Source organism: Hippoglossus stenolepis, chromosome 16 (assembly GCF_022539355.2).
Source record: "Hippoglossus stenolepis isolate QCI-W04-F060 chromosome 16, HSTE1.2, whole genome shotgun sequence".
Taxonomy (NCBI): domain Eukaryota; kingdom Metazoa; phylum Chordata; class Actinopteri; order Pleuronectiformes; family Pleuronectidae; genus Hippoglossus; species Hippoglossus stenolepis.
Window position 1 is genome coordinate 124033 of NC_061498.1, and position 14265 is coordinate 138297.

The window sequence follows — 14265 nt, forward strand, 5'->3', positions numbered from 1 at the left end:
AAAGAGAGTTCTTTAAGGGTATATTTAAGTGTTTAATAATGGGTTATTTGGGTGTGTATTAAGGTTTTAGTAAGGGTTTCATTTTCGGGGGTAAGGGTTATTAAAGTGTTTATTTAAAATGATAAAACAGAAGGTGATGTGAAATTATAAAATCTAAACTTCAATGAGTTTATTGATTGTTTGATTGATTGATTGATTGTCTTTTTCCTTATTTGTGTGTTTGGCCACAGTCTAAATGTTTCTGTTCGATTTGTCACAGGAAAAGTTCAGTTTACGTTTCCAGAGAAGACGACAGGAAGTTCAGTTTACGTTTAGACAGAAAACAAAACACACGGGTCAAACAGGAAGTATACACACACATGTTTGTACTTATGTCTTAGTGAGGACACTCATTGACATAATGCATTCCCTAGTCCCCAAACCCTAACTATCACCACCAAAGGCCTAACTCTAACATGATTCTATCCTGATTCTAACCTGATTCTAACCTGATTCTGTCCTGATTCTAACATGATTCTATCCTGATTCTAACCTGATTCTAACCTGATTCTATCCTGATTCTATCCTGATTCTAACCTGATTCTAACCTGATTCTGTCCTGATTCTAACATGATTCTATCCTGATTCTAACCTGATTCTAACCTGATTCTATCCTGATTCTATCCTGATTCTAACCTGATTCTATCCTGATTCTAACCTGATTCTATCCTGATTCTAACCTGATTCTAACCTGATTCTAACCTGATTCTAACCTGATTCTAACCTGATTCTAACCTAATTCTAACCTGATTCTATCCTGATTCTAACCGATTCTATCCTGATTCTAACCTGATTCTATCCTGATTCTAACCTGATTCTATCCTGATTCTAACCTGATTCTAACCTGATTCTATCCTGATTCTAACCTGATTCTAACCTGATTCTAACCTGATTCTATCCTGATTCTAACCTGATTCTAACCTGATTCTAACCTGATTCTATCCTGATTCTAACCTGATTCTAACATGATTCTATCCTGATTCTAACCTGATTCTAACCTGATTCTGTCCTGATTCTAACATGATTCTAACCTGATTCTAACCTGATTCTAACCTGATTCTAACCTGATTCTAACCTGATTCTAACCTGATTCTAACCTGATTCTATCCTGATTCTAACCTGATTCTAACCTGATTCTAACCTGATTCTATCCTGATTCTAACCTGATTCTAACCTGATTCTAACCTGATTCTATCCTGATTCTAACCTGATTCTAACCTGATTCTAACCTGATTCTATCCTGATTCTAACCTGATTCTAACATGATTCTATCCTGATTCTAACCTGATTCTAACCTGATTCTGTCCTGATTCTATCCTGATTCTAACCTGATTCTAACATGATTCTATCCTGATTCTAACCTGATTCTAACATGATTCTATCCTGATTCTAACCTGATTCTAACCTGATTCTAACCTGATTCTAACCTGATTCTATCCTGATTCTATCCTGATTCTAACCTGATTCTATCCTGATTCTAACCTGATTCTAACCTGATTCTAACCTGATTCTATCCTGATTCTAACCTGATTCTAACCTGATTCTATCCTGATTCTATCCTGATTCTAACCTGATTCTAACATTCTAACTATCTATCCTGATTCTAACCTGATTCTATCCCGATTCTACTTAATTCTATCCTGATTCTAACCTGATTCTAACCTGATTCTATCCTGATTCTAACCTGATTCTAACCTGATTCTATCCTGATTCTAACCTGATTCTAACCAGATTCTAACAATTCTAACCTGATTCTATCCTGATTCTAACCTGATTCTATCCTGATTCTAACCTGATTCTAACCTGATTCTAACCTGATTCTAACATGATTCTATCCTGATTCTATCCTGATTCTAACCTGATTCTATCCTGATTCTAACCTGATTCTAACCTGATTCTAACCTGATTCTATCCTGATTCTAACCTGATTCTAACCTGATTCTAACCTGATTCTAACCTGATTCTAACCTGATTCTAACCTGATTCTAACCTGATTCTATCCTGATTCTATCCTGATTCTAACCTGATTCTATCCTGATTCTAACCTGATTCTAACCTGATTCTAACCTGATTCTAACCTGATTCTATCCTGATTCTAACCTGATTCTATCCTGATTCTAACCTGATTCTAACCTGATTCTAACCTGATTCTAACCTGATTCTAACCTGATTCTATCCTGATTCTAACCTGATTCTATCCTGATTCTAACCTGATTCTATCTTGATTCTATCCTGATTCTATCCTGATTCTATCTTGATTCTAACCTGATTCTAACCTGATTCTATCTTGATTCTAACCTGTTTCTATCCTGATTCTAACCTGATTCTATCCTGATTCTATCCTGATTCTATCCTGATTCTATCCTGATTCTAACCTGATTCTAACCTGATTCTAACCTGATTCTAACCTGATTCTATCCTGATTCTAACCTGATTCTATCCTGATTCTATCCTGATTATAACCTGATTCTATCTTGATTCTAACCTGATTCTATCCTGATTCTAACCTGATTCTATCCTGATTCTAACCTGATTCTATCTTGATTCTAACCTGATTCTAACCTGATTCTAACCTGTTTCTATCCTGATTCTAACCTGATTCTAACCTGATTCTATCTTGATTCTAACCTAACTTACTCTGTCCTCACTTTCCAAAAATGTCTGTGGTGCTGCCTTCAGGTGCTGTGGAAAAAACAAAAACTACACAGAGGACAACCAAGCCACAGTCTCCAGGTGTTCACAGTTTGCTCATTTACCAAAGCAAACAGGGCCGTTGGACTTTTTAAATATTTTACATGGAACTCATCACCTGTAAGGGTTATTCTATGATATTGTTATTTCAGTGGTATGATAGGGTTTACAATAATATCATTATTAAAATCATTTCAGGGCCAATATATCATCCAACAAAATGTGTTATTGTTACAGTTCTACCCTAATATTTTTAATAAAGCACCAAGTTAGAAGTTTCCTTGAACAGTTTTCAGCTTTAGTTCTCTGAGAATGTCTTTCATATCCAAGCTAAATTGGTGTTGTACAATGAAATATCCTGAACTGAATCCATATTCAATTGAAAAGAATTGGAAATAAAATCGATACCTTGTGAATACGAGTCGAATCAATTTGGGAAAACAGTGGTGATACCCAGTCCTACTTGGACAGTATCAGTATTAAAGACGCTGTTTCCCGTTGTCAGTCTGCATGCAGAGTATTTATAGTCCAATCATTTGTGACAATGGAAACCTATTAGTATTCTTATTAGTGTTATTCTCATTTATCCACACTGTCGTCTGCCCTTATTACCAAAAGCTCTGGAATCTCCTCGTGTTTCCAAGTTGATGTCTTCGTCATGTGAGGAACACGTCAGGAACATGTGAGGAACGTGAGGAACATGTCAGGAACATGTCAGAGTAAAGTTAATTTTGTTTCTAGACGGGGCAAGGAGGCATTATTCTCAATGACCTGTCTACGTTCTTGTAAAATAATTGTTGATCACACAACTCAATTCAACCTGAAGGTTCAAGAGTGAAGGAAACAGAGAGTTTCAGTATCAGGTTCAGTTAAAAGGTGATGAAGATTCTAGAGGAATATTCAGGATTAAATCCTTTACATAACAAATCTAAATCTGATACAGGAACATGAGTGAAGTGAAGAATGTTGTCTTAAAAGGTGCAGTGTGTAGAATTTAGTGACCTCTAGTGGTGAAGTTTCATGTTGCAGCTGAATACCCCTCACCTCACCACCCCCCTTCCAAACATGAGAACCTGTGGTAGCTTCAGTCGTCATAGAAACTCAAAAGGTTTAGTTTGTCCAGTCTGGGCTACTGTAAAAAAACATGGCTGCCTCCGTAGAGAGGACCCACTCCTGATGTAAATATAAAGTATTTATATATAAAGGGCCCATTCTATGCTAAATAAAACAACAATTTGTACAATTAGATGAAACACACTATTCAAAACATCACTAGGATTTTTTATATAAATAATTTCTGCCAAAAGATCCTTTCACCTGAATCTTACACACTGGACCCTTAACAGACAGAGTCGATGTGAACTCAGGGAGGGTCAGCGGACATGATGTTGACTCAGTTTCAATAGAGGTGGAATGATGAGAAGAATGCAGTTCTTTGTTTGTACAAACAGTCAGTAATCGTTTGTCCTGTTTATCTTTTTATCTCTGCATTTGTTCCAGGAAGTCGTTTCTCTAAAAAGTCGACTTTCTGTCATCTTAGGTTTCAGCTTTGACGTTATACAAGTAAGTATTTTATTATAATATATAACTTGTAAATTACTGTATGTGTGTGTGTGCCCCTCTGTTTCACTGTGTGTGTGTGTGTGTGTGTGTGTGTGTGTGTGTGTGTGTGTGTGTGTGTGTGGCTTTTGGTGTTAGTGTTGATGTGGAGGAGGTGTGTGTGTGTCTAGGTGTTACTGTTGAAGTGGGGAGGTGTGTGTGCCACATTGTTTCACTGTGTGTGTGTGTGTGTGTGTGTGTATGTGTGTCTTTTGGTGTTAGTGTTGATGTGGAGGAGGTGTGTGTGTGTCTAGGTGTTACTGTTGAAGTGGGGGAGGTGTGTGTGCCACATTGTTTCACTGTGTGTGTGTGTGTTTGTGTAGAATGCATAAAAGTTGTATCTAGTTTTGTAAATGACTGTTATTTCTTTATTTTCACAGCCAGACCCGTACCATCTCTTGCTCCACACGGAGCACACCACCGGCCAGTCCATATCACTGGGCACAGCACCGCTGGTCGGCTGAAGTGCAAGCATGGCCATGCAAATACACCACTGAAGCGCTCCACCTGCGATGTGCCTTTGTGTTTTGTCCCCGGCCGTGACTGCTACAATGACTGGCATGTTGCCAAAAACATGTAACATGTATATTTTAATAAATTTTTAACCCTATGACCGGTTTTGACTCCTTTATATGTAAGTACATACATACACTTATAGTGATTCTGACTGTTGGGGGAATTCAGAGTGTTACCTTTCAAAAGAGGCGTACCCAAAGAGGGTTTGGGTACGCCTCAGACAGCCGTCATATGCAAATGTCACCAGTATGTTAAGAGCTTATGAACCTAACCCTAACCAGAAATACTTGTAAAGCCTGTTCGAGCCACGCACTTCAGCCTGCCTCTGTCAGTTTGAACCACAGGTACGGCTGATCCACTAGAAACTAGATGGAACCAGGACCATACAGGGACTAATTAATTCCAGAGGACTTAGATCTACTAGATATTAGGAAATACCCACTGCTGGACCTGGATTTAGTGGACCTGATCTGGGCTAAGGATTCCGACCCTGTGGATCAGAACTATCCTGGTCTGACTCAGACATGAATTTGTTGAACATTAAAAGTGTGACAGTGATTCTACTGTTTGTTGTGCTGCTCGGGTGAGTATTGATTCAATATTGATTCTGATGCTATTGATAAGATTGATAACATTGACTGAACTGATTAATGATTATGTTTCTGTTTGAATCTACAGACTGTTGTACAGCTCAGTCTGGCAGTCCTGCAGGTAACACACACTTACTAATGTTTCTTGTTTTAATATTAACTGATTAATTGATTGGTAATAAAATAATTATTGAACTTGTGTTTTTGTTTTCTAGAGTTATAGATCCCTTTAAACAGAATCAGAGTTTACCTGCAGGCAGGTCAGTAACTCTTTCTTTTTCTCCCTGAGTTTAGTCTGACAGGCTGTTTTGTGTCCTTCATGCTTTTATTCTGTTTTAGTGATGTCAGTTGCCTATAGAGGTTAGTTGCTGGTAGTTTATACGTCAGTTTGTGTCTTTGATCATAGTCGTACTGACGTGCTGACGATGACGCCCTGGTTGGCTCCTGTGGTTTGGGAGGGAACCTTCAACCCGGTTTTCCTCGACAGCATGTACCAGACGAAGAACATCACCATCGCAGCCACTGTGTTCGCCCTGGGAAAGTATGATGTCACAGTGTTTACTTGTCTACACCCCATGAACACAGAATTTCTGGTTTGACCTTTACCTGGAGGTGACTCCTCTCACCTACTCCACAGGTACACCATGTTCCTGAAAAACTTTCTGGAGACCATGGAGCAGCACTTCTTCACTGGTTTCAATGTGCATCTGTTCGTCTTCACTGACCAGCCAAAGGAGGTGCCCCAAGTCAAAATGGCCGGCGGCAGACAGGTAAAGGAAGTGTTGTGTTCCCAATAAAGTGAGTCCAGGTCAGTTGGACTCTGTCCGCCTGGTTTCTAAAAACAAGTCTTGCTCCACCTCCAGCTGACGGTGCGTACAGTGCCCAGCTTTAAGAGTTGGCAGGAAATCACTTCTCGCAGGATGGAGCTGATCCAGACCCTAATAGAGGATGAGCTTCGTGACTACGCCGACTACATCTTCTGTCTGGATGTGGACTCCCAGTTCCACGGCCGATGGGGCACGGAGTCACTGGGAGGACTGGTCGCTGTGGTCCATCCAGGTCAGCAGAGAATCCTTTCTACTCTTTGTGTCAACATCATGGTTGCAGATCGTACCCACTGGTGTGGTCCACTATAGAGGGACACTTACTGTTGTGTAGTGAAATCCCAGTTTTACTCAGTTGTGTGATAACAATGTCGGATATGTTTTAGATGAAGCTACATGGAGTCAACAGGACCACTCAGCTCTATCATTCCAGATGAAGTCTCACCTTGATTTTGGGGTATGTTCCCATGTTTTCCAACTTGTGTCTGCAGGTTACTACAAAGTCGACCGCAGCGCATTCCCCTATGACCGGCAGCCTATCTCCAAAGCCTACATGGCTCCTGGGGACGGGGACTTCTACTACTGTGGGGGGGCATTCGGAGGCGTCCTGCAGGAAGTACACCTGCTTGCCAAAACCTGCCACTTGAACTTGGAGGATGATGCTACAAAAGGCATCCATGCAGCCTGGCAGGAGGAGAGTCACTTAAACAGGTGAGCAGAGTCACTTGAGCAGGCATTGACCCTGGTTAATATTGTAATGACTGTTTGTCCTGTTCCGTGGTTTCAGGTATATGTGGATCAATAAGCCCAGTAAGGTTCTGTCACCTGAGTACCTGTGGCAGGACTTTAAACCCAAAGACCCTGAAATTCACATCATCAGGTTCTCTGGAGTTGTGAAGAACTACGCAAAGATCCGACCCAATATCTGAGAGAACCCAACTGCACCAGACGGACTGTGAAAGTAATTTTCTCTGGCCCTCGCTGGCTGTCCAGGTGCTGTCCTGTAAACGGTGTGGGCTTTGTAGATAATTGGCAAACTTTTTGGAGGAAACCTGGTCTTGTTAGGAGAGATGCGTTCCTCCCACTTGGGATGGAGCAGCTCTCTTATCTAGGAATATTACCCAGTGTAGGGTTAGGGGTTAGGGTTAGAGCTGCAGTGCTACACACTTCTCTGCGCTCCCTCTGGATCAGTCGCACAACAGCAACCCCATAGAGATTGGGCCTGTCCACCGTCCCGTTACATTATTTAAACCAAACAATAACAGAGGGAGAATTCCACACAAAAATCTAATACAAATTAACACAACCTCTGCAACAACTCAGGAAATAAAGACTTTTAAATGTGGTCTGTTAAACATAAGATCATTATCATCAAAGGCTATTTTAGTTAATGAACTAGTCTCAGATCATAAAATAGATTTATTGTCCCTCACTGAGACGTGGCTGCATCCTGATGAATATGTCAGTCTAAATGAATCTACCCCCCCAGTCATGTAAATACACACGTTCCCAGAGAATTTGGTCGAGGAGGTGGAGTTGCTGCTATTTTTAACTTCAGTCTATTAATTAATCCTAAACCTAAACTAAGCTACAACTCATTTGAGTATCAAGAAAACTAGAAAGGAAGTGGCGCTCCAGCAACCGTGTTGAATATCTCCTAGACTGGAAGAGTAGTGTTAAAGCATATAAGAAGGCTCCACAAAGCAAGAGCCGCCTACTATTCAAAACTAATAGAAGAGAATAAAAACAACCCCAGGTTTCTCTTCAGCTCTGTAGCCAGGCTGACTGAGAGTCACACCTCCACCGAACCCAGTATTCCTCGATCCCTAAATAGCAATATCTTTATGAATTTCTTTAATGATAAAATTCTAACTATTAGAAATCAAATCAAACATCTCCTGCCCTCAATTGGCACTAATACCCCATCAAGAACAGAAATCTCAGAAACGGCTGAGAATCCTACCAATTATTTAGACAGCTTCTCTCTGATCAGCTTTGATCAGCTGACCAAATTAATCTCATGTTCTAAACCAACAACTTGTATCTTAGATCCCATTCCTACAAAATTACTTAAAGAAATTCTGCCCCTAATTGACAGTTCGTTACTGAACACAATCAATCTGTCATTATCATCAGGATGTACCACAGTCTTTTAAAATAGCTGTAATCAAACCCCTTCTCAAAAAACCCACCCTAGACCCAGAGGTTTTAGCCAATTATCGTCCGATATCTAATCTCCCCTTCCTGTCTAAACTCCTAGAAAAAGTTGCAGCCAATCAGCTGTGTGAGTTTCTCCAGGAAAATAATATATATGAAGACTTTTAGTCGGGATTTAGAGCCAATCACAGCACAGAGACAGCCTTGGTTAAAGTCACTAATGAGCTTCTAATAGCTTCAGATGTTTGTGTCTGTCCTCGTCCTGTTAGATCTCAGTGCAGCATTCAACACTATTGACCATCACATTTTATTACAGAGATTAGAACAGTTCATTAGCATTAAAGGAACCGCCCTAAACTGGTTTAAATCCTATTTTTCTGATTGCTCCCAATTCGTGCAAATTAATGATGAGTCATCTGTGCACACCAGAGTTAACCACGGTGTTCCACAGGGCTCTGTGCTCGGTCCAATTTTATTTTCATTATATATGCTTCCACTAGGAAACATTATCAGGACACACTCGGTAAATTTCCACTGCTATGCGGATGACACCCAGTTATACTTGTCAATAAAACCTGAACAAAGTAATCAAATAACTAAACTCCAAGCATGTCTCAAGGACATAAAAACCTGGATGACCCGCAATTTTCTCTTATTAAGCTCAGATAAGACAGAGGTTCTAATACTTAAACACCTCAGAGATACATTATCTAATGATGAAGCTGCGCGAGACGACATCATTTTGCTTCCAATGAAACATCAGGAACTTGGGAGTGATCTTCGATCCTGATTTATCCTTTAATTCACACTTAAAACAAATTTCTAGGACCGACTTCTTCCACTTGTGTAATATCTCCAAAATCAGACATGTCCTTTCTCAAAAGGACGCAGAAGAACGAGTCCAGGCCTTTGTTCCATCCAGATGTGATTATTGTAATTCCTTATTATCAGGCTCCAGCAGGAAGTCGTTAAAGACTCTGCAGCTTGTCCTAAATGCTGCAGCACGTGTCCTGAAGAGAACCAGGACCAGAGACCACATGTCTCCTGTGTTAGCTTCGCTACACTGGCTTCCGGTTAAATCTAGAATAGAATTTAAAATTCTCCTCCTCACCTTCAAGGCCCTGAATAATATGGCACCATTATATCTTAAAGAGCTGTTAGTACCTTATCAACCCACTAGAGCACTGCGCTCCCAGAATTCAGGCTTACTTGTCGTCCCTAAAGTCTCTAAAAGTAGAGTAGGAGCCAGAGCTTTCAGCTATCAAGCTCCTCTCCTGTGGAATCATCTCCCACATTCAGTTCGGGAGGCAGACACCATCTGTACGTTCAAAATTTTCTCAGATACAAACGCTGCCATCTTGTGGTGATGACGTCATTTGCAGTCAGAATCTGTTCAGTAGTGGTGTTAGCGGCCCGGTGGCCGGTGGCTCTGTAGTCGGGGATGCGGGTGGTAGCGGCCCGGTGGCCGGTGGCTCTGTGGTCGGGGATGCGGGTGGTAGCGGCCCGGTGGCCGGTAGCTCTGTGGTCGGGGATGGTTGTCATGGTGACGATGAGGATGCTGACATGGACGTGGACTCTGACTGTGAAACTGGGTCAGTTGTAGGAAGCACTTCTCAGAGCATTGATTTGTATTCTTTGGAGGAAATTAATATTTTCCTGGATGATACATTTGGGAAAACAGTGAATGTGAGAGATTTTTTCCCAGACATTGGAAAGTTCATTCAGTCAGTTACCACATTACAAAAGGTGGTGGGGCTGAATCTATTAGATGAAAAGAAACGTTACCGCCTAAAGAAATTAGTCACCGGGGTAAGAAAAGGGTGAAAGATATCAAACACAAAAATGTTAAAAAAGATGAAAGTGTCAAAATAAAGATGTTCTTAAATCACTGGGTGTTTCACTGTTGTTGTTTGCTGTTCTCTCTCTTCTATCTTCCCATGCAGGGTCTAAGGGTAGCATCATTAAATATGAACGGGGGCAGAGATGCAAAGAAGAGAGCTGTGTTAGCGGAAACAATTCAGCAGAAGAGACTTGATGTTGTGTTTCTCCAAGAAACACATACTGACAGTCTCAATGAGATTGATTGGGGCTTATGGTGGGGTGGACAGCATGTCCTCAGCCATGGGACAAATATAAGTGCAGGAGTTGCCATTCTTTTTTCTACAATAGCCAATGTAAATATAATCTCTCACTCAGAAATAATTCAAGGCAGAATCCTGATTGTAAAAGCTGAAGTACAAGATTTTAAATTCAGTTTTATTAATATCTATGCACCCAATCAAGGCTCTGAGCGGGAAAGAGTTTTTAAAATTTTAAACGAAACACTAAGTGGCATAGACCAAGAGGAATGTATTGTGTTGGGTGGAGACTGGAACTGCTGCACAGATTTTAAGTTAGACAGGACGGGGGTGGAGCCACATGTTCAGTCATCTCTGCTTTTATCTGAGATCGTAACAAAAGTAGATCTGGTGGATGTGTGGAGGTTAAAGCATCCTTCAGCCCGGCAGTACACCTGGGTCAAAGTTCTAGATGGAAGGATCAGTGCAGCCAGGTTAGACAGGTTTTATCTTTCTGCCGCTTTTACTAATCAGGTTTTTAACTGTCAGATCCTCCCTGTTGGTTTTACTGATCACCATCTGGTTTTAATGGAGTTTATTTTATCCTCAACAGTAAAACCAAAGTCTTTTTGGCATTTTAACGTTAAATTATTGCATGATTTTACTTTCTGTGAGAATTTTAAACTGTTTTGGGCTTTTTGGAAAAATAAGAAAGACGAGTTTTCCTCCCTTACCCAGTGGTGGGAAGTAGGAAAGGCCCAAATCCGAGTGTTCTGTCAGCAGTACGCAGCCAACTCCACCGTCAAAATAAAAAGAGCCATTAAAAAGCTAGAGGAGGAGATCAGAAACCTGGAAGCTGTCCCAGCCACACAAAGCAACGGGCAGGATGCAGAACGGCTCAAAACCAAGAGTCAGGATTTAAACTCCTTTTTACATGAAAGAGCCAAAGGAGCCTTGGTCAGAGCCCGCTTCACTAAACTACATGATATGGACGCTCCGACCACCTTCTTCTTTAACTTAGAGAAGTCGGTGGCTCGGAGGAAACAGATGGTGTCTCTGCGGCTCCCAGACGGAGAAGTGACCACAGAACCGGCTAGGATGAGGAAGCATGCAGTAGAGTTCTACTCAGAGCTGTTCAGAGCAGTTCACTGTGATGTGGACTCTGCTGCAGAGCTGCTAGAAGGACTTCCTCAGCTGAGTCCTGAAGAACAGGATACACTAAACTCTGACATCACCTTAGAGGAGCTGACCGCGGCTGTGTCGCAGATGGCGTCCGGAAAGGCCCCTGGAGTGGATGGATTACCTTCAGATTTTTAAAAACATTTCTGGGGTGTTTTGGGACGAGACATTTTAGACATTTTTAAAGAGTGTTTTAAAAAAGGGACACTTCCTACTTCCTGTAGACGCGCAGTTCTCTCTCTGCTGCCTAAGAAGGGAGATCTTAGCCTTTTAAAGAACTGGAGACCAGTGGCCCTTTTATGCACAGACTATAAGATCCTCTCCAAGGTTTTATCCAACAGACTGAAGACCTGCATCGAACAGCTGATCAACCCAGATCAATGTTACTGTGTGCCTGACAGATCCATGCTGGACAATCTGTTTTTAATAAGAGAGTTGTGATGTGTGTAAATTATATAATGTAAATGTGGGTATTATTTCAATTGATCAAGAAAAAGCCTTTGACCGTGTGGATCACGATTTTTTATTTTCAACCTTGCAGGCTTTTGGTGTTCGGGGTTCCTGTCCTGGGTCAAGCTGCTGTATAGTGGGGCTAGCTGTGTGGTGAAGGTGGGGGAGGGCTGAGCTGTCCTGTGCCCGTCACGAGAGGCATCAGGCAGGGCTGCCCCATCTCAGGACAACTGTACAGCATCGCCATCGAGCCTCTTCTGTGCAGGTTGAGGAGCAGGCTGAGGGGTCTCTCTCTGCCGGGGCTGGCTCACAACCCTCCTGTGGGCGTCTCAGCTTATGCTGATGATGTTAATGTTTTTATCCATGACCAGCATGATGTCCAGCAACTTCAGGAAAGTCTGGTCTTTTATGGGAGAGCCTCTTCAGCCAGAGTCAACTGGGAGAAGAGTGAGGGGTTTTTAATGGGTCAGTGGAGCCCGGGGACTGAGCCTGGTCTTCCTGGAAGTCTCCGGTGGGGAAGGGATGGATTAAAAGTTCTGGGAGTCCATTTAGGAAGTGAGGGCTTTCAGAGGCAGAACTGGGAGGGGGTGCTGGAAAAGGTGGAAGCGAAGTTGTCTAAATGGAAATGGTTGCTACCTTATCTGTCCTACAGGGGAAGAGTTCTGATAGTGAATAACTTGGTCGCCTCGTCTCTTTGGCACAGACTTATTGTGTTGGTGCCACCTCCAGGTCTGGTTGAAGATGTGCAGCGTCGCCTGGTGAAGTTCTTCTGGTCTGGTCAGCACTGGCTGAGGGCAGCGGCCCTGTATCTCCCTGTGGCAGAGGGAGGTCAGGGTCTCATTGACATTGTGTCCAGAACTGCGGCCTTCAGACTGCAGACGGTGCAGAAGCTGCTGTACGGCTGTGGTCTCTGCTGGTTGGCTCCTGCTCGTCTGCTGCTCAGACAAGCTGGCCGGCTGGGGCTGGACAAACAGTTATTTCTGATCTCATCAACTGAAGCTGACCTGACTGGACTGACACCGTTCTACAGCTCGGTGGTGAACGCCTGGCAGACGCTGGAGGTCAAGCAGACTCCTGACCCCAGACCGGGGATATGGCTGTTTGAGGAGCCGCTCTTCCACAATGATTTCCTGAGAACCGACACCTTTTCCTCTACAACACTGAGAAGTAAGTTTATTGAGGCTGGCATCATCAAACTGGGCCACCTCACAAAGACATCCTGGGAAACACTCTGTGACGTCAGCAACATCAGGTCCTCCAGAGTTCTGAAGAGGATCATGGAGGAAGTGTTGCAGTCCCTGTCTGTGCCACTGAGAGCGTTTGCTGAAAATCGTACTCTAGCTGACCAATGGGATGATGACTGTGAGTACCTGTTTCCCTCTCTGATCGTCAGCCCTGCTGCTGACGGGTGGCGAGAGGAGAGTGGACTGCTTCTTTCCTTCAAAACACCGGTGCTGGGTAGTTTCAGCTCTTGTGGGAAGAAGCAGCTTTATGTCAGCTGTGTGAAGGTGCTGAACCTTCGCTCTCTGGCTGGAGTCAAGGAGACGAGGTGGACTGAGGATTTTGCTGCAGGCTGCACCCCCGAAGGCAGGTGGAGGGTCCTGTATAAACCTCCTGTTGAACAACGCGGGTGGGTGACCTCCAGTGGAGGATTATACATGGAGCTTTAGCTACAAACAGACACAGAGCTCACCTGGACCCGAGCACTGGGGAGGGATGTGGTTTCTGTGGTGATAGGGAGACGGTAGAGCACCTGGTGGTGACTTGTCCTCGACTAGAGGTTTTATTTAGACAACTGCAGCAGTGGGTGGAGGCTCTGGGGGAGAACTTCTCTCTCCCGTTGTTTGTTTTTGGGCCTAAATACCACAAAGGAAACAGAGCAACACTTGTCCTGGTAAACTTCCTGTTTGGCTAAACTGGCCACCTGGAAGAGCAGGAAGAACCAGATGTTGGGTGAAGGCTGGACAGATGTGGAGAAGTGCTTCGAAGGTTTGGTAGCAGCTCGCCTGAGAGTAGAACACGCCTTCTACAGCCGGACCAGTAACCTGGAAGCTTTCAAGTGTCAGTGGGGGATCAGACAGGTTCTATGTTCAGTAGAGGAGGACGGTTCACTGGTCCTTCATTTTTAAACTCCATGTGTGTGTGTGTGTGACATGTAGTTTT

At 42.8% G+C, this 14265-nt stretch overlaps 1 protein-coding gene across 2 annotated transcripts; it reads left to right on the forward strand.

The window, feature by feature from the left end:
* The first annotated feature begins 5123 nt into the window (after nt 1-5123).
* Nucleotides 5124-13391, forward strand: LOC118124064 (globoside alpha-1,3-N-acetylgalactosaminyltransferase 1). Of its 2 annotated transcripts, none has more exons than XM_035181858.2 (8): nt 5124-5428; nt 5524-5556; nt 5651-5695; nt 5842-5976; nt 6073-6205; nt 6299-6494; nt 6751-6970; nt 12832-13391. In XM_035181858.2, exons 1-8 carry the CDS (start codon nt 5370-5372, stop codon nt 12839-12841), a joined length of 831 nt encoding a protein of 276 aa, XP_035037749.1. In that variant the 5' UTR covers nt 5124-5369; the 3' UTR covers nt 12842-13391. The 2 variants fall into 2 exon arrangements, with proteins under 2 accessions (XP_035037749.1, XP_035037748.1); XM_035181857.1 differs by lacking the exon at nt 12832-13391 and adding an exon at nt 7047-7636.
* The last annotated feature ends 874 nt before the right edge of the window (nt 13392-14265 follow it).